Source organism: Antechinus flavipes, chromosome 4 (assembly GCF_016432865.1).
Source record: "Antechinus flavipes isolate AdamAnt ecotype Samford, QLD, Australia chromosome 4, AdamAnt_v2, whole genome shotgun sequence".
In the NCBI taxonomy this organism is placed as follows: domain Eukaryota; kingdom Metazoa; phylum Chordata; class Mammalia; order Dasyuromorphia; family Dasyuridae; genus Antechinus; species Antechinus flavipes.
In genome coordinates this window covers 411,398,643-411,423,624 of record NC_067401.1, presented here as the reverse complement: position 1 = coordinate 411,423,624, position 24,982 = coordinate 411,398,643, and the positions used below count along the sequence as shown (strand labels likewise).

Below are 24,982 nucleotides of genomic sequence, written 5' to 3'. Positions count from 1 at the left end.
ACTAAGTTCTTCAATCATGTTTCCTGTTGAAAGCAGGAAGCTTTTCTGGATTCCCCCACCCACTACACTCTTTGGTAATGAGCTTCCTCTCAGATATCACATAGTACTTTGTTTTGTATCCTTTTAATATAATTCATGGGCAGCTAGATGGTACAGTGAAGTCATGAAGTCTCAGCTTCCTGAATTTAAATCTGGTCTCTGACACTTAAAGCAAATCGCTGGGCAAATCACTTAATCTCGTTTGCCTTCATTTCCTTATCTGTAAAATGAGCTGGAGAAGGAAAAGACAAACTACTCCAATATTTCTTCCAAGAAACCCCCAAACAGGACATAAAGAGTTGGACATAACTTTAAAAAATACCCCCAAAACCCGAATAACAAACAACTTCATGAGATCCAACTTTCCCCTCTCTTCAAAATTCCCTTTTCCCAGTTGGTGGCAATCAGTTGTGTCTATTCTCCTTTGCCAGTATTTCTCCCAATCATCCTCATCAACACATGACTTTATAAACTCCAAAATAATCCTGTGAAGTAGATACTATTCTTATCACCATTTTATAGATGAAGGAACTGAGGCTTAGATTGGTTAAGTGACTTAACTGGGTTGTGCAAATAGGAAATGTGTCTGAGGCAAGATCTGGACCCATTTCTTTGTGACTGCATGTTCCAGGTTTTATCCACTGTGTCAGGCTGCTACTTCGGCACCTCTGCCTTTCCCCTCTCATTATCAGCAAGCCCAGGTTAGTAAATTCTGATTCCTTAGTTCAGGATCTCATTACCCCACCTCTAGATAAATACAGTAGCTTCCTGACTGGTACCCCAGCCTCGAATCTCTTCCTTCTCCAGTACATACACAATCCAAATCTCATACAATTTTTTTTTTTTTTTTTACCAGATCCCTCTTCTGTTCATCTCATACAAAGATCACAAAGATACCAGATCACTCTTTTGTTAAGCTCATACAAAAATCACAAAGATACCAGATCACTCTTTTGCTCCAAAGTCTCCAGCAATGAATTCCCTTACTGGCTGCCAAATGCAAAACAAATCAAAACTCCCAATCCAGGAAGTTCTAGCTGCCACATTTCCCTCTCCCCACCCCGCTGTATGACTCTGAAATCCCTGTCCAGCCTTGTCATATACTGCTCTTTGAACACAGACTACATTTGAGCCAAACCAGTCTTTGCAATTCTTGGTCCTTAGCCTGCCCTTGGTAACCCCTTTACCTTTCTAGTAATTCTGTCATTTGTCTGCAATGACTTGTCTCTACACTTCCACCTGTTGAACTCTTTCTCTTCCTTCGGCTCATGTCACCCATCCCATGAAGTCTTTGTTGATTCCTCCATGAAACTGCTTCTCCCATCCCAGATCTCTGACACATGGAAAGCTTACTTTCCCAGTCTTTGATATGTGGAAAGTGTTCTCTCTCAATCCCTGATACATGAAAAGTGTTCTTTCCCATCCCAAATCTCTGTTTTGATCTCTCCTATCCATTTATACAATATGACATCAGGTGTTTTCTTCATCCTTCCTACTACACTGCAAGTTCCTCAAGGGTAGAAACTCATCTTTTTCATCTTTATATCATTAGTTCTTTATATTATCAGAACTATATTCAATTGTTCGTTGCAGATAGTAGGTACTTATTGAATCGGTCTTTCAATAAACATTTATTAAATAAATACTATGTGCCAAGCACTGTGCTAAAGAAGCACAAACAATACAAAAAGAGACAAAAGACAAATCCTCAAAAAGCTCCTAATTAATAAGTATGTGTTAAATTGAAGGGATGACTTGCTGCTTGACCCATCCTGTCTCTTGCATGCACTGAATTTTCGCTGTCCTCCTGGCTTTGCATCATCCCGGGTCACAGGAGTGTGTCCCTCTAACTCTTCATTCAAAATGAAAAAAAAAAAAAGCCAAATCCAAGCCCAGACCTCTGGAGACCACATAAGGCCCATGAAATTATTCGGTCTGACCCTGCCAAGGCAACCAAAGGTGATGACGATCTAGAAGCTAGATACAACCATCTCCCACTGCTTGAATTTTTAAACTGGTAATTTTGTATGGCCTGTGAATGACATTCTAAATATCCAAACGACCCTTGGCAGAAAAAAGGTTCCCCACTTCTGCACTCGCGCCTTCTATTTAGCTACTTTTCAATCCACTTTGATGTACTAGTATCCAATTCCTACTTCTCCATTTCTCCCACTAGTTTGACCTGACAGAGTTGAAGTGCTTTACTATGAAATACCAAACAGTGGAGCAGCAAGACAGTGCGATGGATAGAATGCCAGACCTGAAATCAGACACCTCTTCCTGAGTTCAAATCTGACCAAATCTGATTTTCTAGCTGTGTGCCTCTGGCCGAGTCACTTTCCACTGCTTACCTCAACTTCCTCAGAGATCCATCACCAATTGCCATCCCACCCTGGTAGGGAATACAGAAAGTAACTAGACTTTTCTCATGTCCAGCCCAATTCATCCTAGTCATCCCCTTGTATAAATGTCCCTATCAGGTGGTAAAGTAGCCCTTCCTCCGAAGACTGGCTCTCTGGGACCCCACCATTCTGTTTCTCATTCCAAACCAGCTTCTCCCCTTCCCTTTCCCAGACCCTCTTCTTCCCTCTCTCCTCCTCTTCCTCTTCCCTTTGGTCTCAGCCTTGACATACATCTGTGTTTCCTGATGTTCTCTGTCTGAGGGAGCTCGATAAAAGAGGCTCTTAAATAGAACTCAGATGCTACGGGTGTGGGCGGACTGTGTCCCAGCAGCCTGGGTGGCGTTGCTACTGTATATATCCCAGCATTGTATCCAAAAGGCAGACAAGAAGGATGCTCCTCCCTACCCCGCCCCCGCCCCCTTCTAATACTTCCTCTCCTCCTTCCCTTAGAAAACTGCTGGGTAGCTGATGGCTCCAAGCTGAGCTCCTGCTACCCCAGTGAGCTCATTCTTTTTCTTCTGTACCCAAATCCTCATGAAAACCAAGTGTTTCTGGCTGAGAAATCCTTCACCCATAAGGGGGTTATTATAATTACTTTAGCCAATCAGCTGGTCCCGTGCTACCCATACTGCCAGCACACCCTCAGCAGGGGCATCTGGAGCAAAAGCCATCTGAATCCAAGGGGCAGGTGGTCACTGGGGGCATAGTGGAGAGGGTGTTGGACTTAGAACCAGGAAGAGCAGAGTTCGAGTTCTGACCCAGACACTTATTACCCTGGAAAGTTACTCTCTTAGCTTCAGTTCCCTCAGCTATAAAATGGGAATAATAAAAGTACCCATTTCTCAGGGTTATCTTGAGGATCAAATGAGATAAGATGTATAAGGTGCTTTGAAAACATTAAAGTCCTATATAAATGTCAGCTATTGTTGTTAGTATTATTATCCTGTGTAGGCCCTGGGTTTAAGGACTGAGGGTACAGATACAGAAGTGAGATGGTCAAGGAGTTTCCATACTAACAATGGGAATCATCACATAGAGGAAAGGTCAGGGAAGGGTGTTTTGGCCTGGAAAGTCTCAGGGATGCTAAGTGGAACTATAGAATAATTGAAGAACATGCCCTTTTCAGGAGCAGGGGTAGTGTTGACTTAATTACTGTACCCAGAGCAAGAGCATTTGCTATCATGTCATAATAAGGAAGAGAGGAAGAAATTTAGCTCATTGAACAACAAATTTCCAAACCTAAACTTCTGAACCAAATGTCAAAAGTGTATAAATAAATCCACATGGAACCTCAGTCATGTGGTCCAAAGCAGTAAAAGCTTAGAGACGGTTTGAACTGGCGAAGACTTTAAGGAGCATCAGATCCAACCCTCCTTTTGAGAAAAATGCCCAAGGTCACACAAGGCAGAGCTAGGACTGGAATATGCGGCCTTATGCCAGAGATCTGTCTTAGTACAGGCCCATACTTGCCCCATTAAAAATTGAAGATTCCCTCTGGGTTAGTCAAAGAACAGAGAAAACCAGGCAGATGGAGGCAGAAGCTCTCAGGTCTGTCACCTGCTAGCTCCACTCAAAAGTTTCTTTGTACAAGAAGATTGTTTTCTATATCTTCATTAATTTTTTTAAAAAGACTTCTCTCCCACAAAAAGCTCCTTCAAGGTCTGCATTGTTATAGGAATTGCTTTAGCAGATGATGTTGCCTCTAGCAACAGTTGCCTTTTACAGACTGCTTCTGAAACAAACCCTTTCAGAACAATTAAGATATTTTTTTTAGAACTTTAAGTTCTAAAGGCAAATTTTGACAGAAATGAGACATGATTTTCAAGAGATTTTAATGGCAAGTCTCAGTAAAACATAGCTCTATTAGAGATGTAGCTAAAACATTACCCCAAACAATAACAATAGCCAGCATTTATATAATGCTTTAGAGTTTTCAGAACATTTTTCCAAATATTATCTCATTCAGTCTTCACAACAACCCTGGAAGATAGGTGCTAGTATTATTTCCATTTTACAGATGAGAAAATTGAGGCAAAGAGCAGTAAAATGACTGCCCAGAATTACACAGCTAATAGATATTTAAAATCAGGTCTTCCTGAATCCATATTCAATGTTCTATCCACTGCCTGACTAGCTGCCCTAAATATACAATCAGAATAGATAAAAATATAGCACTGGTATTAGCCCTACACCAGTACTTTCTTTTTTTAAAAAATATTTTGCTTTTCCAAATTTATACAAAGATAGTTTTCAACATTAACCTTTACAAAACCTTGTGCTCCAAATTTGCCTCCCTCTTTCCTTCCCTGTATTTAGATTAAATATTATACTAGTATTTTGTTCATTTTGTTGGTCCTATTAATTGCATTGGCATAAAGAATTCCAGTAAGAAAAATCCCTCTAGGGGCAGCTAGGTGGTGCAGTGGTTAGAGCACCAGCCCTGAAGTCAGGAGGACCTGAGTTTTTTTTTTTTTTTTTAAATTTAATATTTATTTAATAATTACTTTATATTGACACTCGTTTCTGTTCCGATTTTTTTTCCCTCCCTCCCTCCACCCCCTCCCCCAGATGGCAAGCAGTCCTTTATATGTTGGATATGTTGCAGTATATCCTAGATACAATATATGTTTGCAGAACCGAACAGTTCTCTTGTTGCATAGGGAGAATTGGATTCAGAAGGTATAAATAACCCGGGAAGAAAAACAAAAATGCAGATAGTTCACATTCGTTTCCCAGTGTTCTTTCTTTGGGTGTAGCTGCTTTTGTCCGTCATTTATCAATTGAAACTCAGGTCTCTTTGTCAAAGAAATCCACTTCCATCAAAATATAGGACCTGAGTTCAAATCTGATCTCAGACACTTAACACTTCCTGGCTGTGTGACCCTGGGCAAGTCACTTAACCCCAATTGCCTCAGCCAAAAAAAGGAAAAAAAAAAAAGAAAAATCCCTCTAATAATGCAGACAAGCCATTTTCTCTAATTTACGATCTTAGAGAGCTGAATTAGGTTATCACAGAGCACGTAGGTGAGCTGAGCACTCAGCTAAGCATGTGGCTCCAGTGAGACTTGGATTCAAGTCTTCCTGTCTCTGAAGCAGCAGGCTTTATCACAATCTGCTCCCTCCAGGATTTGCCATGGCTGAGTTTGTTGCATGATGACAAGAAAGGCAACAGCTGATAGTGAAATGGACTCTGAATTTGGATTTAGAGAACCTGTTTTTGAGCCCCAGCTCTGATGTTTACTAGTTATGTCATCTTGATCTAACTTATGTGAGTCTCAGTTACTTTATTTGTAAAATGGGAATAACACTTGTACCACCTATACTTCCAGAGGATTATGATTGAGGAAAGGACTTTGGAAAGTATAGAAATGTGAACTATAATTAAATGCTCATGTTTCAGGCAGTCTAGAGGCAGACTTGCTGATAGAAAATAGGAATATTTTTTAATGGATATGGACTAAAACCCACATCAGTACCCTCATGTCATTCCCAATACTGCGTGATCTCAAAGACTTACTTCTCCATCTTATACAAGACTATTCCTCGTTGGAAATAAGCCACTGCTAAATGTTTGTCTCGATTTATGCTCCTGGTAAAGGCCTGTAAGAGAGGGAAAATAGTTTCATGTATAGATATGCAAGAGTAAGAAGCTGGTGATAAGAGCCAAGCTGGCTCTTAAGCTGAGAACTGAGGATAGCTGGTACCTGGAAAAAAGGAATCTAGAGGCTGGGCAAAGGTAGCCAGCTTTTTATGATTACCTCTGAGGAAGACAAAGGCATAAAGTTAGAATGGACAATCAAGAAGGACAATAGGTTAAAAGGACAATAAGAGAGGTGAATGAGAAGGAAAAATGAAGTTCAAGAAGATTTTTAAAAATTAGGAATAGAAGGAAAATAGGGATATATACATAAAAATCATATATACATATATGCATATTATCTATGGATGAATGGATGCATACATGCTCACATAGAAAAAACTTACATTCTAACCTTCTTCATTGTTGAACTTTTGATGAAAAGCATCTCATGGGGTTAAACTAAAAATATCACCAATGAGTATAGATGCCCAAATATTCTCTGTGTAACTTCCTACTTTCTTTTGGTTGACACATTTCCTTTCTAGAAGGACTCACCATCTCCTTTGCATCCTATTTGTCCTTTAAACCAACTGCTATTTACTAAAAAACCCACTTTTTTGTTCTGAGTAGCCCCCCTTTTCTTTCTTTCTTTTATTAAAAGCTTTTTGTTTTCAAAACATATGCATGGATAATTTTTCAACATTGATCCTTGTAGAACCTTGTGTTCCAAATGTCCCTTCTATCCCGCTCCCCTCTCCCCTTGATAGCAAGTAATCCAATATATGTTAAACATAGTAAAAATATGTTAAATCTAACATATGTATACATATATTATTTTTGTACAAATTTATTTTGCTGCACAAGAAAAATCAGATCAAAAAGGAGTAAAAATGAGAAAGAAAATAAAATGCAAGCAAACAACAACAAAAAAAGTGAAAATGCTATGTTGTGATCCACACTCAGTTCCCATAGTCCTTTCTCTGGGTGTAGATGGCTCTCTTCATCACAAGACCATTGGAACTGATTTGGTTCATCTCATTGTTGAGAAGAGCCACGTCCACCAGAATTGATCCTCATATAGTATTGTTGTTGAAGTATATAATGATCTGGCTCTGTTCATTTTACTCAGCATCAGTTTAGGTGTCTCCTCTCAGAAATCATCCTGCTGATCGAAGAAACCCACTTTTCATCTTGAAGCAAAGATGCTTGTTAACACTCTAATCTCCAAACAATATATGCAGATCTCACAGCTAGAATCTATTTGTGGAGTGCCTCTGGATTCACCTGTTTGACTACCTGACCTGTCTATCTGCACATCAATCTATGCATGAATTTAATGCTTGATGTCACTGAGATACCTCCTCCCTAAAATCTTTGCTGATCTCAGCTTTCCAAACTCTCTCCCCAAGTTGGTGATCATTTGTCCCTTCATCCCCATGTGGATTTTGTAACTCAGTCACCAGTTCTCATGTGCTCCTAAAGGTAGTTCTAGGTGAGGGGGTGGAGTCCCACCTTGTACTAAAGTCAATAAAAATCTCAAACACAGGTCTCCATGAGATATAGGGCCATTTGTCTCCAGGTTGCAATGTGGAGGAAAAAATATGTGCGTCCTGCCCCACAAAAGTATGTTTTCCTGGATGATGGTAACTGGGGACAAATGCCCAGGGGGAACCTATCCTAGTTAAGTTTTTTGAGCTTACAACTGAGAGAAGTTAAATGGACTCATTCATACCAACAAGTCATTTTACTATCTATAAATACCAGATCTTTTCTGACTATACTTTTTCCGCCATTTCATGACAGCTTGAATCTGCTGGCAAGTTTTATGGGCCCCCCATCCTACTAGGATGTTTGGTATGCAACAGGAGCTTAATAATTGCTGGATGAATTAGAGACTAATGTGAGATAGTGTAAAACATGGTCTGGTCCAAGTGGCACCAGAGGAGTTGAGAGAAGTGGGAACAGAAAAAGGCGGCTTCCCAGAAAGGGCAGATCTCAATGGATGGAACCAGTTTGGAGATGGACAAGAGACCTCCTACATCAAGAGTCAAGCTCTTGCACGCAGACAACACAAAAGCAGAAGAACCTTTACGCACCTTTTCTGCCTCCTGGATGTTTTCCAGAATCATGTAGATGCAGCCGATGTTGAAGGAGATCCGGGAATGGGGGTCCTGGACTCCGGTGAAGGCTTCCAAGGCCCCCCTCCAGTCCTTCTTGTCTGCTGCCAGCACCCCTTCATTCCAAAGGCGGATTGCCTCGGCTAAGGACATGGCCAGACGAGGACGGGGAGGCTGGTACCACAAAATGTGCCCAAAGAATGACTCTGAGAAGGCAGAGCAGGGACAGAAGACACAGAGGAAGGCTGCTCCCTCCTGTTTCTCTTCGATACCCTGAGTCTCCTCTAGGTACAGCAAGTGCTTTTTTTTTTCTTTCTTTCAAGTGGGTCTCCTAAGGAGATCTAGTCTTCCTCAAGCTGACTTCTCCGTGTTGTAAACTTGTCAGGAAGTGTCCTCACCTTTTAGTAACCCTACTGAGAGACCGGGGGAAGAAGGGAGGTGGGGGTGGAGAAAGAGAGGAAGTACAACAAATGCTGCCTGCAATGGATCAGTTCCTCTAAATGATTGTGCTTGGTCATGATCAGTCCCTCCCACCAAGTCATAGCCTCCTTACCAGCACTTCTGGGCCAGGTTGGTCACATTTTGTATGACCTTGGATCAGTCACATCCTCAGTTTCTCCATCTGTAAAAGGAGGGGAGTGGATGTAGGGCTTCAATCAAAAATTCTCCTGAGCTCTTTTTAAAAGTCCAGTTCATGAGTGTGGTTCACAACATAGCATTTTCACTCTTTTTGTTGTGTTTGTTTGCATTTTATTTTGCTTCTCTTTTTTTCTATTTTGATTTGATTTTTCTTGTGTGACAAGATAATTGTATGAATATACATATTCATACATACATACAATGTATGCATATATTGGATTTAACATTTTTCTACCATGTTTAACATATATTGGACTACTTGCCATCTAGGAGAGGGAGTGGTGGAAGGGGGGAAAAGTTGGAACACAAAGTTTTGCAAGGGCTAATGTTGAAGAACTCTCCATGCATGTTTTGAAAAATAAAAAGTTTTAATAAAGAAAAAATAAAAGTGCAGTTTATGAAATATTTACAGCTCTTTGGGAGGGGATTGACAAAGAATTGGTAACTTGAGGGGGTGCCCATCAATGAGGAAACTAGTTATGGTATGGGAATGTGATGGAATGTTATTGTATTGTAAAAACTGAAGAAAAGAATAATTTCAGAGAAATCTGAGAAGGCTCATATAAATTGATACACAGTGAAATGGGTAGAACCAGGAGAGCAATTTATACATGGACAATGATAATGTAAAGACAAACTACTTTGAAAGATTTAGTAATCAACTAAACTCCAGAGGATTGATGATGAAACCTGCTTGCCAATCTTATGATAGAGAGATGATAGACTGAGAGCATGGATTAAGACTTTTTTTTTTCTTTTTGATCATGATGAAAATGAAAATTTCTTTTTCTTGATAATATATATTTATAATGGGGATTTTAGTTTTCTTGATTTTTCAATGGGGTGGGGAGGAGTGGACAGATGAGAGACAGAGCATGAAGATCTGAAAATAAAATGAAATTTAATTTAAAAAAATAATTTATGCTTCTAAAGCAATTTCCTCAAGTCTCTAGAGTCTCATTCTCTCAGCTTGGGATGTTCATTTCCAGTCATTCTTTGTTTCAAGGAGGAATATTTTCTTTATTTCTCTCCATAAAATGACATTAGAGTTTTTTCAGAGTCTGCTCTCTTTTATGAAAACTCAGAATGTTTATGGAAAACAAGGAAAGTTGGACCACAGGCATGAGAGAAGACAACCAACACATTGAAATGGGAAGATGCAGAACATTTGCTACTAGTGTTTCAGAAATTAGCTTTCCAAACATTGCATTAGCAGAATCATAGGATACTTGGGGGAGAAAGAAGAGGAGGTGAGAAAGACATGATTCTATCTTTCTATCTAATCTCTGTCCTGTATGTTTGACTATGCTACTGAACTACCTAAGCACTGGGTCCAAGTTGTAATATCAGGGAGTAATTAGTTCATGCCAAAAGTCATCCATAATTTATGTTGTAGGTCATAGGATTATTCATCACTTCTGAGATCACTTCCCTTATTCAATCTCTAACATTTCCTTTTCTGGGAAATACTTGAGAAGTCTTAAAAGTTTGATCATTGGGTGGCCAAGGTTAAGGGAATAATAACTATAAAATTTCCCATCTTCTCCCTACTGAGAAAAATTGGAGCAACTGGAGAAGGAACTGGAACCATATGTGTTGACAGCTAATGAGGATATCTCTCTCCTGAAAATCTGAATCCTTCCTCTATTGTCCTTAAAATATCAATATAGCAAAACTGTACTAAATTAAAATAATGGGAAATTTGTTCTTGTTGAATTGTTTCAGTTATGTCCAGCTCTTTATGAGCTGATTTGGGGTTTTCTTGACAAAGATACTGGAGTGGTTTTCCATTGCCTTCTTCAGCTCATTCAAGAGATGAAGAAATTGAGATAGACAAGGTAAAGTGACTTGCCCAGGGTCACACAGCTAGTAAATGTCTGAAGTCATATTTGAACTCAGGACGATGAATCTTCTTGACCCAGAACTGGCACTCCACCTACTGTGCCACTTAGCTGCCCCTATATTAAAATATAGCTATCAAAATATTTTTAAAATTAGTTCACAGACTCCTAAGTTAAGAACCTCTGTAGAAGCTGTCTCTAAGGTCCCTTCTTAACCTCTATATCTTCTGATTCTTTTTTCCTTATAGTCATTATTACAGTATTTAGCATTATATTTGTGTGGGGAATTCTGTCTCCACAGCTAAAATAGAAGTTTATTGAGAACAATACTACCAATACAGAGGGTACTATGTTTCATATGTCATGTGTTTAGCATAATTATGGCACACTGTACTCAAAAATACCCAATACTTAGCATAATTCTTAGTATTCAATAGGTGCTTAAATAAATAAAAAAAGTTATTGACTGATTAATTAATTGAAGAATTAAAAGACATTCCATTCCTGGGACTTTTCAGAAGCATGGTAGTTGCTTATACCAATGCAACGTGTTATAACATTACTCATGGAGCCAGAAAGGGAGCAATACACCAAGGTCATCATCCATGGGCCAGAAACACAAGCGTCCCTCACAGAACTGGACTTGGCTAGAGCTCCCAAGCACCTGAGCCAATGGGATCTGGCCAGAGGGCTGAAGGAGCAGGCCCTTCATTACAGCTCCGAGTACTGGAACAGTTGTTCTCAATAAGGCAATTCCTCCTCATGAGCCTCAAGGCTGCCTTCCATCGTACCCAGACACAATTCAACCTGGGCTTTCAAATAGTTGGCTGCCTGTCCGGGATCAGGAACTACTGCAGAAACGCTTTCACACAGGACACAAGGCTTCCTACTTTAAGAGTCTGTCTTTGTTCTCCACTAGATACTACACATCTCCCTCTTCCTCTCCTTCTCTCGCCTTCCTTTCTTCCCTCTTTCACTCTGTCCCTCCCTCCTCTTATTCCTCCCTCCCTCTACTCTCCCTCTCCCTCTCGTTCTCCCTTTCCCTCTCCCTCTCTCTCTCTCTCTCTCTGTCTTTCTCTCCCACCCTCTATCTTTCTATCTCTATCTCTGTCTCTCTCTCTTCCTGTCTTTCTGTCTCAGTCTCTCTTTCTGTGTCTGTCTCTGTTTATCCCATCCTCTGTCTCTCTGTCATTGTCTGACTGTCTCTCTCTCTGCCCCCCTCTATCTTTCTGACTCTGTCTCTGTTTCTCTCTCTTCCCCCCCCCTTTTTCTCTTTCTCTCTTGTCTCCTTTCCTCTCCTCTCCTCTCCTCTTCCTTTCCCTCTCCCCCACTCTTTTTGCTTGGTTGACTGACCCAGAAGATTGAGATCTTTTTAGTCAGCTGTCTTCCTATCTGGAATCTCTCTTCTCTCCACTCTTTCCCAGTCCTTGCCCATAAATGGCATGGAGACACTGAATAAGGGAACATGTTAAGAAACTTTTAAAACCTAGTAAGGTGGTTCTCAATCTCTTCAAGTTTGAGGATCCCTTTGATAAAAGATGTACTCTTAGAATCAATTGAGAAAAGACACAATAGCTTTTAATAAATTTGTATTTTATCACAATAGCATGTACACACATTTAAAAAACATAATACAAGATACAGTTGATATAAAAAGATTAATATAATTTTTTAAAAGAACACATATGCATGTGAGACATATTCAGTCAACAGAATGCTTATTTTTTTTATAGATCAAAATGATTGTGGCTGATCCATGTTCATTTTGAGACCCTTTCTAATAATTCTGCCATCCCTCTAGGATCATAAACCTAGAGAAGTTGGCAGGAGTTCATATGAAAAAAGATCTATGAGGTGGTAAGTTGTAGTTGACCACAAGCTTAATATGAGCCAATGAAATGATGTATTTGCTAAGGGACCTAACACTCTTAAACAGCATTAATAAAAAGTATAGTGAACAGGTCAAGAGAAGTAATAGTCCTACTGTATTCTGTTGTGGTCAGACCACATATGGAGTATTATGTTCAGTTGAATATGTGATAGTTATAGGAATGAGACTTGCGTTCTCACTGGCATAAGGGACTTCCCAGGAGGAAACTCCAGCAATGTAGATTGCTCCCTTTTCTGTCATGAACAATCTTAGGGAATTGACTTGAGAATTTGAAGTAATTTTCTGGGGGTCACACAACTATCATGTGTCAAATTCAAAAAACATATGTCAATTCTCTATCTATATACTATCTCTCTCAGTTCTTTATGATGTCCTTTAAGTAATATGGTGACAGATCAGAAATATTCACAGAAGGGCAATTATGATGCTAAGCAGTTTGAGTGCTGGGGTGGGAATCAGTGCTTCTAGCATGGCTTCTGGCACACAGTAGGTTTAATAAATGTTTACTGACCACTTGACTGAGAGTTGGAAGAACTAGAAATATTCAGCCTAAATAAGAGAGGACTAAGGAAAGAAATGATTACAATCTTTTAAGTATCTGGAGGACAATGATGTAGAAAGGAATAGTTTGTTGCTCCAAAGAATAGAACTAAATCAAATGGATAGAAGTTACAAGAAGACTGATTCCAGACTAGCATTAGAAAGAACTTTCTAACAAACACAGTTGTCTAAGAGTAAAACTTACTCTTTAAGTAGTGAGTTCCTCATCACTGGAGGTATCAGGTAAGAGGCTAGATTATCTTCAGGCTTATTGCAAAAAAGAGTTACACACCGAGTAGGAAATGGAACCATATAGTTTCTGTGGTTTCTAGTACAATGAATAAAAAGGCTGTGAAAACTTTGAGACAGGTAAAAATGGTCAAGGGCCTTTAAACATTTTCTTTAGTGGCAGGATCAGGGAAGTAAGAGACCCAACATCTTTCTATAAGCATATAGAAAAAAATTATATATAATATGTATAAATATATATATATATATATATATATATATATATATATATATATATATATATATATATATATGTTGCTCTTTTTAGAGCAACAACATTTTTCTATAAGCATGGTACAGCCCAACACCCAAATAACAGAACTATGGGGAATAGAATTCTATTCAGGAGTCTTGAAATCTAAGGTTTGGTTTCAACTTAGGTCTTGTTCTAAGAGAGGATTTTATTACAGTAGCTCTAACATTTGGGGACTTATGCGAGTAAGAGATCAAAAGTATATCTCATTCATAGAATTATAATGGGGACATAATGACTGGACTTTTGCTCCCAAGCACTAAAATTAATTGCAAAAACTTAAGATATATATCAAGCAGCATTGTAACTGGTTAGTAAATAGGAGGCTAATACTTAGTTTACAAAAATAATCAGTGATACAGGAAACTGCCATGTTCTTGAATTGTTAATAACACTCATCTGTGAAGCCCCTAAGAAAATCATCCCTCCCACTTAACAAAACTTCTTGAAATACTTTTTATATTCTTTTTCAACCCTGAATTACGAAACCAAATACTACTTAATTTAGTACTATTTGCCCAAGACATCACAATTGCTAGCTTTTGCTCTGTTCAGAATTTCCTTCCTCAAGATTTAAGATTTTCCATATAGAAATGGAACTAGCATATTGTAGTGGAAAAAGTCCTGGAGTTGTAAACAGCATATCTAGGTGCTAATCTCAATTCTGACACATCAGCTATGTGATTTGTCACAGGCAAGTTATTTCTATATATTTTTTTATCTGTAAGATGGGGACACAAATACTTTAATTCCCCTTCTTACAGTATTGTAACCAAGTAGAGTATTTTGTGATGTTGTAAGACTGTGTTATTGTATGTGTTATTATTATTATTCACTAATCTTAGATCTAAATATTACCTATCTAAATATACCTTATCACATCCATTTTTACATATAGTAGATATACTTTTTATTCTCCTAAAGGTATCCATGGTGATGAATCAGAGTAGTAATTTCTAGTTCAAAATACACATGTAACAAAGTCACAATGACTTTCTCCTTAACAATAGGTAACTTTATTTAAGAGAAGAGGTTACAGACAAAAATGAAAAGATAAAATAGGCACAAGGAATGATAATTTTGAAATAGATTTGGAAGAACAATAGAGTTAGTTTGGAAGAAGCCTTTAAAGGAATATGCCATGAGGTGTGAGTGTGACATTGACTGGCAGGCTATTTTGGCAGACTTACCAAAGTTAGCTTTAGTAAGAGGAAGATGTCATTAAAGGGAAGACATAATGAGGAGGGAGAGAGTACCTTATAGAGGGCTTAGTCCTGAAAAGGACTTATAAAAAATTTTCATCATAAGCACATCTTTTATAGGGGAAGTATAACTATGGGGATTTTTCAGGGGATGAGGGTAAATAAAGATGAGAACAAGGATGTTGAGATTGCTTTGAGATACTAAGTTTGAGAGATCCTAGGTTCCTATCATAGGTATGTTAAAGATGCTAATCAAGGCAGTAATAACAGTCCGGGAAACTAAGTACCCAGGATGAGTGCTTTAGCATTTTCTAAAAAAGAAGAGAGAATAAGCTGATTTCCGGATTCACATCGCATAGGGCTGAAAACATTCTGATTAGGCTCAATATTAAACGAGGTAGAAATAGAATGAATTAGGACAGTTACTTTTGGAGTCATAGCTCTTCACTTGATTTCTATCCATGCTTTTTACCTTTATGACCACATGGTGTGTGAAAAGCATGAGATTTGCAGTCAGAGAATATTATTCTGAACCCTGGTTCTTCCATTTCCTAGCTGTGTCACTGTAGATGAATCACAATAAAGCTGACCTCAAAAGTCCCTTTCAACTCTCAATATATGATCCTATGACTAACTGACCTTAAAAGTCTTTTCCAGGTTTTAATCTACACTCCTCTGAACCCCAAACCTTAAGATCTGCTCAGACTCGAGTCTTTCTAAAACTTTGGTCAGTCTGTAGTAAGATTTTCCAATGATGAAACAAGCCATTCTTCTCTTTTCTGTGTAAGTGATGGTTTGCCTTCTTCCTGATTCTGATAGCAGCTCATTACATTAGGCCTTTCCCCTTCATTTCTTTAATGCTCCTTAAAAAGTTTAGGGTCTCCCACCACATCCTGTCTTGCCACTAGAATCCAATGATTATAGAGAAGAGAGTGCACAGCTTTGCCTCACTTAAATCCAATTAACTTGAAAGTCAAAAAGTGACCCTCTTGATGTCATTGGCCCTCTTGGAAAGCAAAGGAGAAGAAAACAACTACAACAATCCTATTGTTCCAATAAATAGGTGAAAACCTACGGATCCCACTGATGGCTTAAGATTCAATCAGTCAAATAATCAGCAAGTATTTGATGGAACTAGATTTGTGCTAATCAGGGCCACAGAGATTAAAACTGTCCTCAGAAGGGTTTGAATTAATAACAATAATAATAATTTATATCACACTTTAAGGTCTGTATAATTCTTTACATATTTTAACTGCAGTATGGAGGGAGAAATCAGATTGAGATTATTTCTCCCAGTAGCCAGACAGATGAAATCAGGTTTAAAAGAACATCAAAGAGGAAAACCCAAATCATAAAGGAAAACACATTGCCTGAAGGATGTGTCTGAAGGAGGGTGGAATAATCCTACAGGCTCCATCCTTGGGGTTGAGAAATTCTAAAAATCTTGCCTGGGAAAGTATTCCAATATACTCCTTACCTAAACAAGACATCCCTCTAGAATATTTTTGCATAGTGGTCATCAGGCCTTCCATTAGGCATCTAGTGAGAAAGAAATCACTGCCCCTCAGGACTGCTCTTTCTGCTTTAGTCAGTCCTCATTATTAGGAAGTCTTTCCTGACCTCAGACTTAAATCTCTGTCTCTATAACTCCCACCTATTGTTCCTAATTCTGTTCTTTGAGACTGAGCAAATAAGTTTAATCTTTCCTTCAAGTGACGGTCCAAAAATATCTGGGGATTGAGACTACATCCCACCTAAATTTTCTCTTCTGAGTCAAAATTGCGCTGGTTTTCTCCATGGATGCTCACTCATGTGAGAATGATTTTAAAAGTCTTCATGACCTAGTTCACTATTTTCTGGATATTCTCCAAATACCCAGAGCTTTCATAAAATGTACAAGTCAGTTCAGACTTTGGCTTCTTCTAGGGACAGAGCTCTTATAATGGTTGGACTACATCAGAACTTTCATCACCACAGTCCTGGACACTATGCGTCTTTTAATGGATCATTCGGTAAAGCATTTATTTTGTGTTTTTAAAGGGCCAGGCCCTGAAGATATGAATGCAAGCAAGTAAGCTGAGAGGCTCTCCTCAAGCAGCTGTAATAGTATAACAGAACATAAAAGAAGGAACTTGGGGAGAGGAGGAAGCTACCCCCAAGGGGGATGGCTTGGAGCTAACTGCCAGAAAGCAAAGTAGAATATTGATTGGTTCTAGGAGGCGTAAAGCAAAACTTTGATCATGATTATTCTTGGGTTGGAGTTCAAATTTCCCCAAGGAATGGCCTGAGTGAAGGCAGCATGGATATTCTAATGGAAGCTAATGCTTCCTAACTTTGCATTGACTTTTTGCTGGTCACTGGTGGTGCAGTGGAGAGAGTGTTGGTCCCAGAAATAGGAAGATCTGCATTCAGATCTTTTCTCAAACACTTGCTAGCAGTGTGACCTCTATTTGCCTAAGTTTCCTCAACTGCAAAGTTGGGATAATAACAGTACCTACCTTTCAGGATTGATGTAAAGGTCAAATGAAATAATAATTTATAAAGCCCTTAGTGTAGTGCCTGACATTTAGTAAGTGCTTAATTAATGCTTATCCTTCCCTTTCCCTTTTTATGGTAGCCAAATCCCACTATAGACATCGAGTCCATAGTCAGCTAAAACTCCTAGGTCTTTTTGAATAAACTTCCTGTGCTTTTGCAATTTATTGTTTTGAACACAGGTACAGGAGTTTAAATGTATCTCTATGAAATTTCATTTTCAGCTCAGTGCATCATTCTAGTCTAAATATTTGGGTTTTTTTTTGTTTGGTTTTGCATCCACATTAACTGGCCCTCTACAAATTTCATAAGTCTTTAAGCTATTCATTTAAAATGCTTAATGGATCAGAGTTAAAGACATACTGCTTCTAGAACATGGAACATACATAATCAAGGTCTTTATGTGGAGAGACAACTCATTTCTCCAATGCCCCAGGGCTGTTCCCTGTGGGGCTTTCATGGGCTGGTCTCCACTCAATAATTAGCCTTGGCCAGATGTGTAATAACCACCAGAGGCATAGGTCTCTGGCAGGTCAATATGACTGCCCCTCAGCATTGTTCTCCTAGTCCATGAAGGTCCAGGGGACAAGCTTATAGTGCTTCTCCCTTCTTTTAGCTTTCTGGCTTTGTCTCCATAAGTCCTTAGCTGGACACCACTTCTTCATCACCAGTGAGCTGAGGTTTTTTTTTGGTCATTGTTTAATCATTCAGTTTGTGTCTAACTTTTTATGTCTCCACAGATAGCTCACTAGGCTCTTCTATCCTTGACCATCTCTCACAATCTGTTCAAGCTCATATTCATTGTTTCCATGACACTATCTCCATCTCATTCTCTGCCACCCCCTTTTATTTTTCCTTTAAGTCTTTTCCAACATCAATGATTCTTCCAATGAATCTTGTCTTCTCATTATAAGCTCACGTATCTATGGTCATTTTTTTGGTTTAAAGTCCTCAAGAAAACCCTCAACACCTTTGGACAGCACACGGGGGAGAGACTTTCCTAAAGAGAAGCCCTCTTCAGCCTTCTTCCCCAAGCAAGTCTGTCCATTTCTCTAAGACTTAGCTGGACTTTTTCTGTTCAGAAGGAACACCCAAACAATTTCTTACATAGTTCAGTCCCAGCTAGCTAGTGTCCTCAAGTTTAATTCATTTTTTAAAAACAGGATGTCCTGGTTACTTACCTCTGCATAACCATTGGAGACCACCCCTCTTTGCCTTTATTTAGAGCTAGAAGTCTGAAGGACTCTGTAGGTACTTGGGAGAAGGGGACAGGGAACAACACTCTAGCAAAACCAAATGCTTTAGCTGTCTGGGAGTATTTCCAATATGGGGTAGTCTGGGGAAATGGAGACCCACTGGAGATAAAAGGAATTGTTTCAACTATTTATAGGCTTTGGTATGAATTATTTGTTTTGCCATTTTTGTCAGATTAAGACCCCTTTATATTCTTGGGGGAAAAGCCATGTGAGTCCCTATTTAGTCCCCAGTTTGATAGAGGCTTTGCCTTCATATCTGTGACAATTGAAGCAATAATGGAATTAAATGAGATAATCAAGGGAGATGGTTGAGAGAGAAAAGGAGAGAGCCAGACACAGATAGAATCTCAAGCGCTTCCTTTCCTTTTCTTTCTTGTGTAGTTTTATTTGTTTATTATTTTGGTTTGGTTTGATTTTTCTCCCCGCTCCTAGATTCCTTTTTGCCCAGTTTCCTCTTCTGCTTTACTATGTTGCACAGACAAGCCCCTTTCACTTTAGGCCCTTTAGAAACAATTGTTGGACTCCTTACCCATTCCTTAATCAATGAATAAACTAGTATTTATGAAGTGATTACTATGTCCTAGACACTGTGCCAAATGCTGGAAATACAAATATAAAGAATGAAACAATCTCTGTTTTGATGAATTTATATTCTACTATGGAAATACCTATGAATATACATATGCGTGTGTATGTGTTACATATGAATACATTCAGCAAAATGTGAAGTTAATTAATACAAATCTGCAAATCCAGTTTCAGATGTGATACTGGACAAGTCATTTAAGCCTGTCTGCCTTAGTTTCCTCATCTGTAAAATGAGCTGGAAAAGGAAGTGACAAATCACTTCAGTATCATTGCCAAGAAAACCCCAAATGGGGTCAAAAGTTGTACACAATTAAAACAACTGAAAAACAACAATAAAATAAAGTAGTTAAATGCAAGATAGCTTGAGAGAAAAAGCACCAGCATTTGATAGGAGGGCTGGGAATCAGGAGGTTTCAGGTACAAGACAGTGCCTGAACTATACATTATTTATTTATTTTTATTTATTTATAATTATAACTTTTTATTGACAGTACATATGCATGGATAATTTTTTTACAACATTATCCCTTGCACTCACTTCTGTTCTGACTTTTCTCCTCCTTCCCTCCACCCTCTCTCCTAGATGGCAGGCAGTCTTATACATGTTAAATATGTCACAGTATTTCCTAAATACAATATATGTGTGCAGAACCGAACAGTTCTCTTGTTGCACAGGGAGAATTGGATTCAGAAGGTAAAAATAACCCGGGAAGAAAAACAAAAATGCAAACAGTTCACACTCGTTTCCCAGTGTTCTTTCTTTAGGTGTAGCTGCTTCTGTCCATCATTGATCAATTGGAACTGAATTAGATCTTCTCTTTGTCGAAGAAATCTACTTCCATCAGAATACATCCTCATACAGTATCGTTGTTGAAGTATATAATGATCTTCTGGTTCTGCTCATTTCACTCAGCATCACTGAACTATACTTTAAAGGAAAAAAGGGCTCCATGAGCCCTCTGTGGAGGATCAAATGAGTGAATGTTTATGAAGCAGGGGATACCTGGCAGGAGCATTTTGAAGATTTGGGCAGACAGTATTTGGTAGCCTTGAACCTGCAGCATAGTTGAAGCCTCAATCTTGGATACCATTATTCTTTTGATCTTTATTTTTCAAAAATAGCTTACTAATAATGCATCCCCACCCACTTCCTAAGAGCATGTTTCTTCTAAAATCAATAGATAAATAGCCAGACCTTAAGAATAAAGGTCACAGCATTCTTTGTGGTAGTATAGAACTGGAAACAAAGAGGGTCCCCATTGATTGCAAAACAGCTAAAAAAAACTCTGTTATACAATGGAATATGACTGAGTAGGAAGGGGGAGTGAACATGAGGACCATGAGAAGATGTGCATGAACTGATGAAGAGAAATAATCAGAACCAAAAGCAGAGGACGTACAAAGACAGCAATACAATGGAAATGAATAGATCACTAAGAGGAAGTTGAACTATGAGTAATGGAAAACACAAAGAATGAATGTTCTGGAGAAGAGATAATGTAGTCTATCTCCGCCCTCCCCAGCTGAGGTGCAGAGGGACTCCTAGAACAACATATTGAATATATTAGCAGACATTGCCTCTGTAGCAGATGTTTTTGCTTAATTGCTTCCTTTGTCACTAGGGACAGCTCATTCTGAAGGGAGGAGAGGGTTGGGAGTAGGAAATGACTGTGATATTCTATATACTGAAAAAGCACCAATAAAATAATTTTAAAAAGGAAAAAAACAAAGAAAGAGACCTAGGAAATTGTCATTCCCCATGATAACAAATAATTTTGGATTCAAGGAATTCTGGGAAATGAGTCCCCATGATAATTATTTAGGGTTTCCCTCCCATATTGGACAAAGGGCTAGTTGGCCCTGGAGGGGCCATCTGCATTAGGAGCTGACTTCCTCTCATAACTCCCACTTCTCACCCCTCCAACATAAGTCTAAGCACTGGAAACGTTTTATTCTTTCAAGCATCTGCTGGAATCTGAATCAGTGTAGTGGGGCAACTCCTATCCTTCCCTCAATGGCAGACTTTCTTGTACAGATTTGGGTTCCTGTAGTCCAGAATTTCTGTGCATTCAGATACCTTGGGGCAGCAGGCTGTGGGTACCAGGATTTCCTTTTGTCTCTGCAAGAAGGGTACGGTAAACAAGTTCAGACTTCATTGGGACAGTTACATCTTTCCCATGAGAGGGACCAGATGTGATTTCATATTGAACCCGCATTTTGGTGTGTTCCCCCAACACATTTGGTGTGTTAAACTCCAGTGATTACTGGCCTAGTTTCAACTAATCATTTTACATCAATTAGTTTTTATAAAGTTGTTACAAAGGGATATTTATTGCAGATATATCGAAGAGGAGGAGCTATAAACATTTGCTGCCCTATACCTGGAGATCATTATGTACTCTGGCTCCTCAGTCCCTTAGAAAGTAAATCTTGACTAAGTTCACTTCTCATGGCTTGGGAGAATCTATGGACTAGATCCCAAAGGTTGAAGGTTGTTCCTTGGGATCTTCAAGATGGACTCTATGGCTACAAAAATGGCCTTGATTCGGTACTCAGACATTCTGGTGGCTTGCTCTCTTGATCCTTTAAAGCTCACAGGGTCATAGCCTGGTCTAACATCCATTACCTAAAATCAGGAATAATGGACATATCAAGGACAGAAGCAATAGTGAGACTATAAAATAATGAGCCAATGGTCCTGATTGGCACATAAATACCTAAGGTGTTTTTCAGCAAGGGCTTAGTTCTTGGCTCCTCACTTGAATATAGTAAGTAGGAAAAAGCCAAACAGGCCAGTCCTGGGCACCCTAGTTTTATGGGTTTTTACCTGGTTTTGAAGGTTGTGAGATGCTTGACCCTAGGTTGAGCTGGCATTGCTCTGATAGTGAGAACATGGGATTGTGCATTTGTCTTCTTTTGGCACCATCAAGGTTAATTGCAAAATCTTAATAAACCAGAAAATGCCAAGAAGACTTTCTTTGAGACTTTCCTTCCTTTCAGCCAAAACTGCCTGAAGGGCAAGCCTGTAAGGATGATTTGGTTCTATTCTTTTGATTTTTAAAAATAAGTTTTAAAGATACATCTTCTGTTTCTTACATCATTACAATTATTCCAAGTCTTTTCTTTCTCTTCCCAGAGAGCCATTCCATATTGCAAACAATATTTTTAAAGAGAAAAAAAATCAGCACAACTAATTGATAGCTTGACAAAGTTCAAATATATGTGCAATGTGTAACAACTGTGAATCTCCTACCTTCACAAAAAATGGATTTGGGAATATTTTCTCACATTTCTTTATTCAAATTCTTCTTGATCTTTATAATTTTGTTACATTTACTTTTGATTTTTGAGGAGGAAAGGATACAATTATTTTTTCCATTTATGTTATGGCTTCTCTATAGTTCATTTAGACATTTCTATGCTTGTTTCTTTTCATTCTACATATAATTTCTTATAACAAAGTAATATTCCATTACATTCATGTAGCACAATTTGTTTAGCTGTTCCTCAATTGAGGGGCATCTACTTGGTTTCTAATTCTTTACTATTACAAAAACTGCTGCTATAATAAATATTTTGGTGTATATGGAGACTTCCTTGCTGTATGAGCCTAGTAATGGAATCTCTTAATCATTTTGTATAATTTCATTGATGTTCTATAAGGACTGTACCATTTCACAGCTCCACCAATAATATATTAGTGCATGTATTATTGTATGACTCCATCCAACAACATTAACTATTGGCAATTTTGGGATTATTTTTGCCGATTTGCATGGTATGAAGTGAAATTTTAGGGTTGTTTTGATTAACATTTTTCTTCTTATTATTATATTAATATTAATATATTAACATTATTATTTCTTATTATTATATTATATTATATATTAATATTAATATATTATATATTATTATATTATTATATATTATTATATTATATTATATTATTATATTTTATTATTATATTATATATTAATATTATTATATTATATATATTATATAATGTATTACATATATAATATATTATATTATTATATTATATCTTATTATATTATATTATATTATATTATTATATTATATTATATTACTTGGAGTATTCATTTGTGTGGTGGTTGGTTTTATTGACCTGGTGAACCTGTGTCCTCCAGAGAGATCAGGGCTGGGGATATAATATTAATCCAGTTTGAAAATTTGTCTTCTATTGAGATGCTCTTAGACTGCAAGGTGTCCAACTTTTACTCACTCTTCCAGAATCTCTATAGCAACCTGGACACAAGCAGAGAGACCTAGACAACCACAGAGGGGCGAGAACCGATGAGCCTGCCTCCAGGCAGAGGTTGTGGCAGTGTGCGGTTCACAAACAGGAAGAATGGTGTTTTGAAAAGGATTTATTTTTTTAAATTCCTGAGAACTGAGAGTGAAAGTGTGTTCAACTGACTGTGACTCCCCAGAATGGTGTCATTGAAAGACTATTGCAGGAGTCAGAAGACTGGGCATGAGTCCCAGTTCTGGCACCTACCATTATAGAACATGGGAAAACTATTTCAGCTCATTTTTCACTTCTGTAAAATCAATGAATGACTCAATCAGCAATCATTATTATTAAGTTCCATGTGTGTACACATGTGTACATGTGCCCCCACCTATGTAAATGTCTGGCACAGTGCCAGGAATACAGACATCAAATACAAACAAGCAAACCCCCCCAACCACAAGCCGCTGCCCTCAGTGAGCTTATAGTTTATCAGACGATATTATGTATACGTTTATGCATATAGAGAATAATTTGTAACAAGGGCTGATGATTCTCCAAAGGAAAGAGGCTGGGGAGTCGGCCTTTGGAAAAGCTTGATGACATGTGATGGAAGTGCCCTGGTTTAGAGCCTGCCCAGACCTTCTGAGGATGGTTCCAGTCTGCTAACCACAGGGCAAAGAGAAACTTAGGAACAGAGGTACCTTTGAGAGCACTAGTCAGGGCCATGCTTAGTTGGGGCCACACTTAGCTGGGGCCACATTTAGTAAGGGCCACACTTAGTGAGGGCCACGCTTAGCCTGGGCCACACTTAGCCAGGGCCACGCTTAGCCTGGGCCACACTTAGTAAGGGCCACACTTAGTGAAGGTCATGCTTAGTGAGGGCCATGCTTAGTGAGGGCCATGCTTAGTGAGGGCCACGCTTAGCCTGGGCCACGCTTAGCTGGGGTCACACTTAGCCTGGGCCATGCTTAGCCAGGGTCATGCTTAGCCTGGGCCATGCTTAGCCTGGGCCACACTTAGCTGGGGCCACATTTAGTAAGGGCCATGCTTAGTGAGGGCCACGCTTAGCCAGGGCCACACTTAGCCTGGGCCACACTTAGCTGGGGTCACACTTAGCCTGGGCCACGCTTAGCTGGGGCCATATTTAGTAAGGGCCACACTTAGCTGGGGTCACACTTAGCCTGGGCCACGCTTAGCCTGGGCCACGCTTAGCCTGGGACACACTTAGCCAGGGCCACGCTTAGCCTGGGCCACGCTTAGCCAGGGCCACGCTTAGCCTGGGCCACGCTTAGCCTGGGCTAGGCTTAGCTGGGACCATATTTAGTAAGGGCCACACTTAGCTGGGGTCACACTTAGCCTGGGCCACGCTTAGCCTGGGCCACGCTTAGCCTGGGCCACGCTTAGCCTGGGACACACTTAGCCAGGGCCACGCTTAGCCTGGGCCACGCTTAGCCAGGGCCACGCTTAGCCTGGGCCACGCTTAGTAAGGGCCACGCTTAGCCTGGGCCACACTTAGCCTGGGCCACGCTTAGCCTGGGCCACGCTTAGCCTGG

The 24,982-nt window shown here is 39.1% G+C and overlaps 1 protein-coding gene across 1 annotated transcript in view; it reads right to left on the bottom strand.

Annotated features, from left to right (window-relative positions):
• The window catches only part of NCF2 (neutrophil cytosolic factor 2), a 43,142-nt gene extending 34,590 nt beyond the window's left edge, over positions 1 to 8,552 (bottom strand). The window contains exons 1-2 of the mRNA XM_051998807.1: positions 8,118 to 8,552; positions 5,959 to 6,041 (exon numbers count right to left, since the gene is read on the bottom strand). Coding sequence (XP_051854767.1) covers positions 5,959 to 6,041; positions 8,118 to 8,291 — 257 coding nt within the window. The 5' untranslated portion in view covers positions 8,292 to 8,552. The remainder of the gene's footprint in view (positions 1 to 5,958; positions 6,042 to 8,117) is intronic.
• Between the last annotated feature and the right edge of the window lie 16,430 nt (positions 8,553 to 24,982).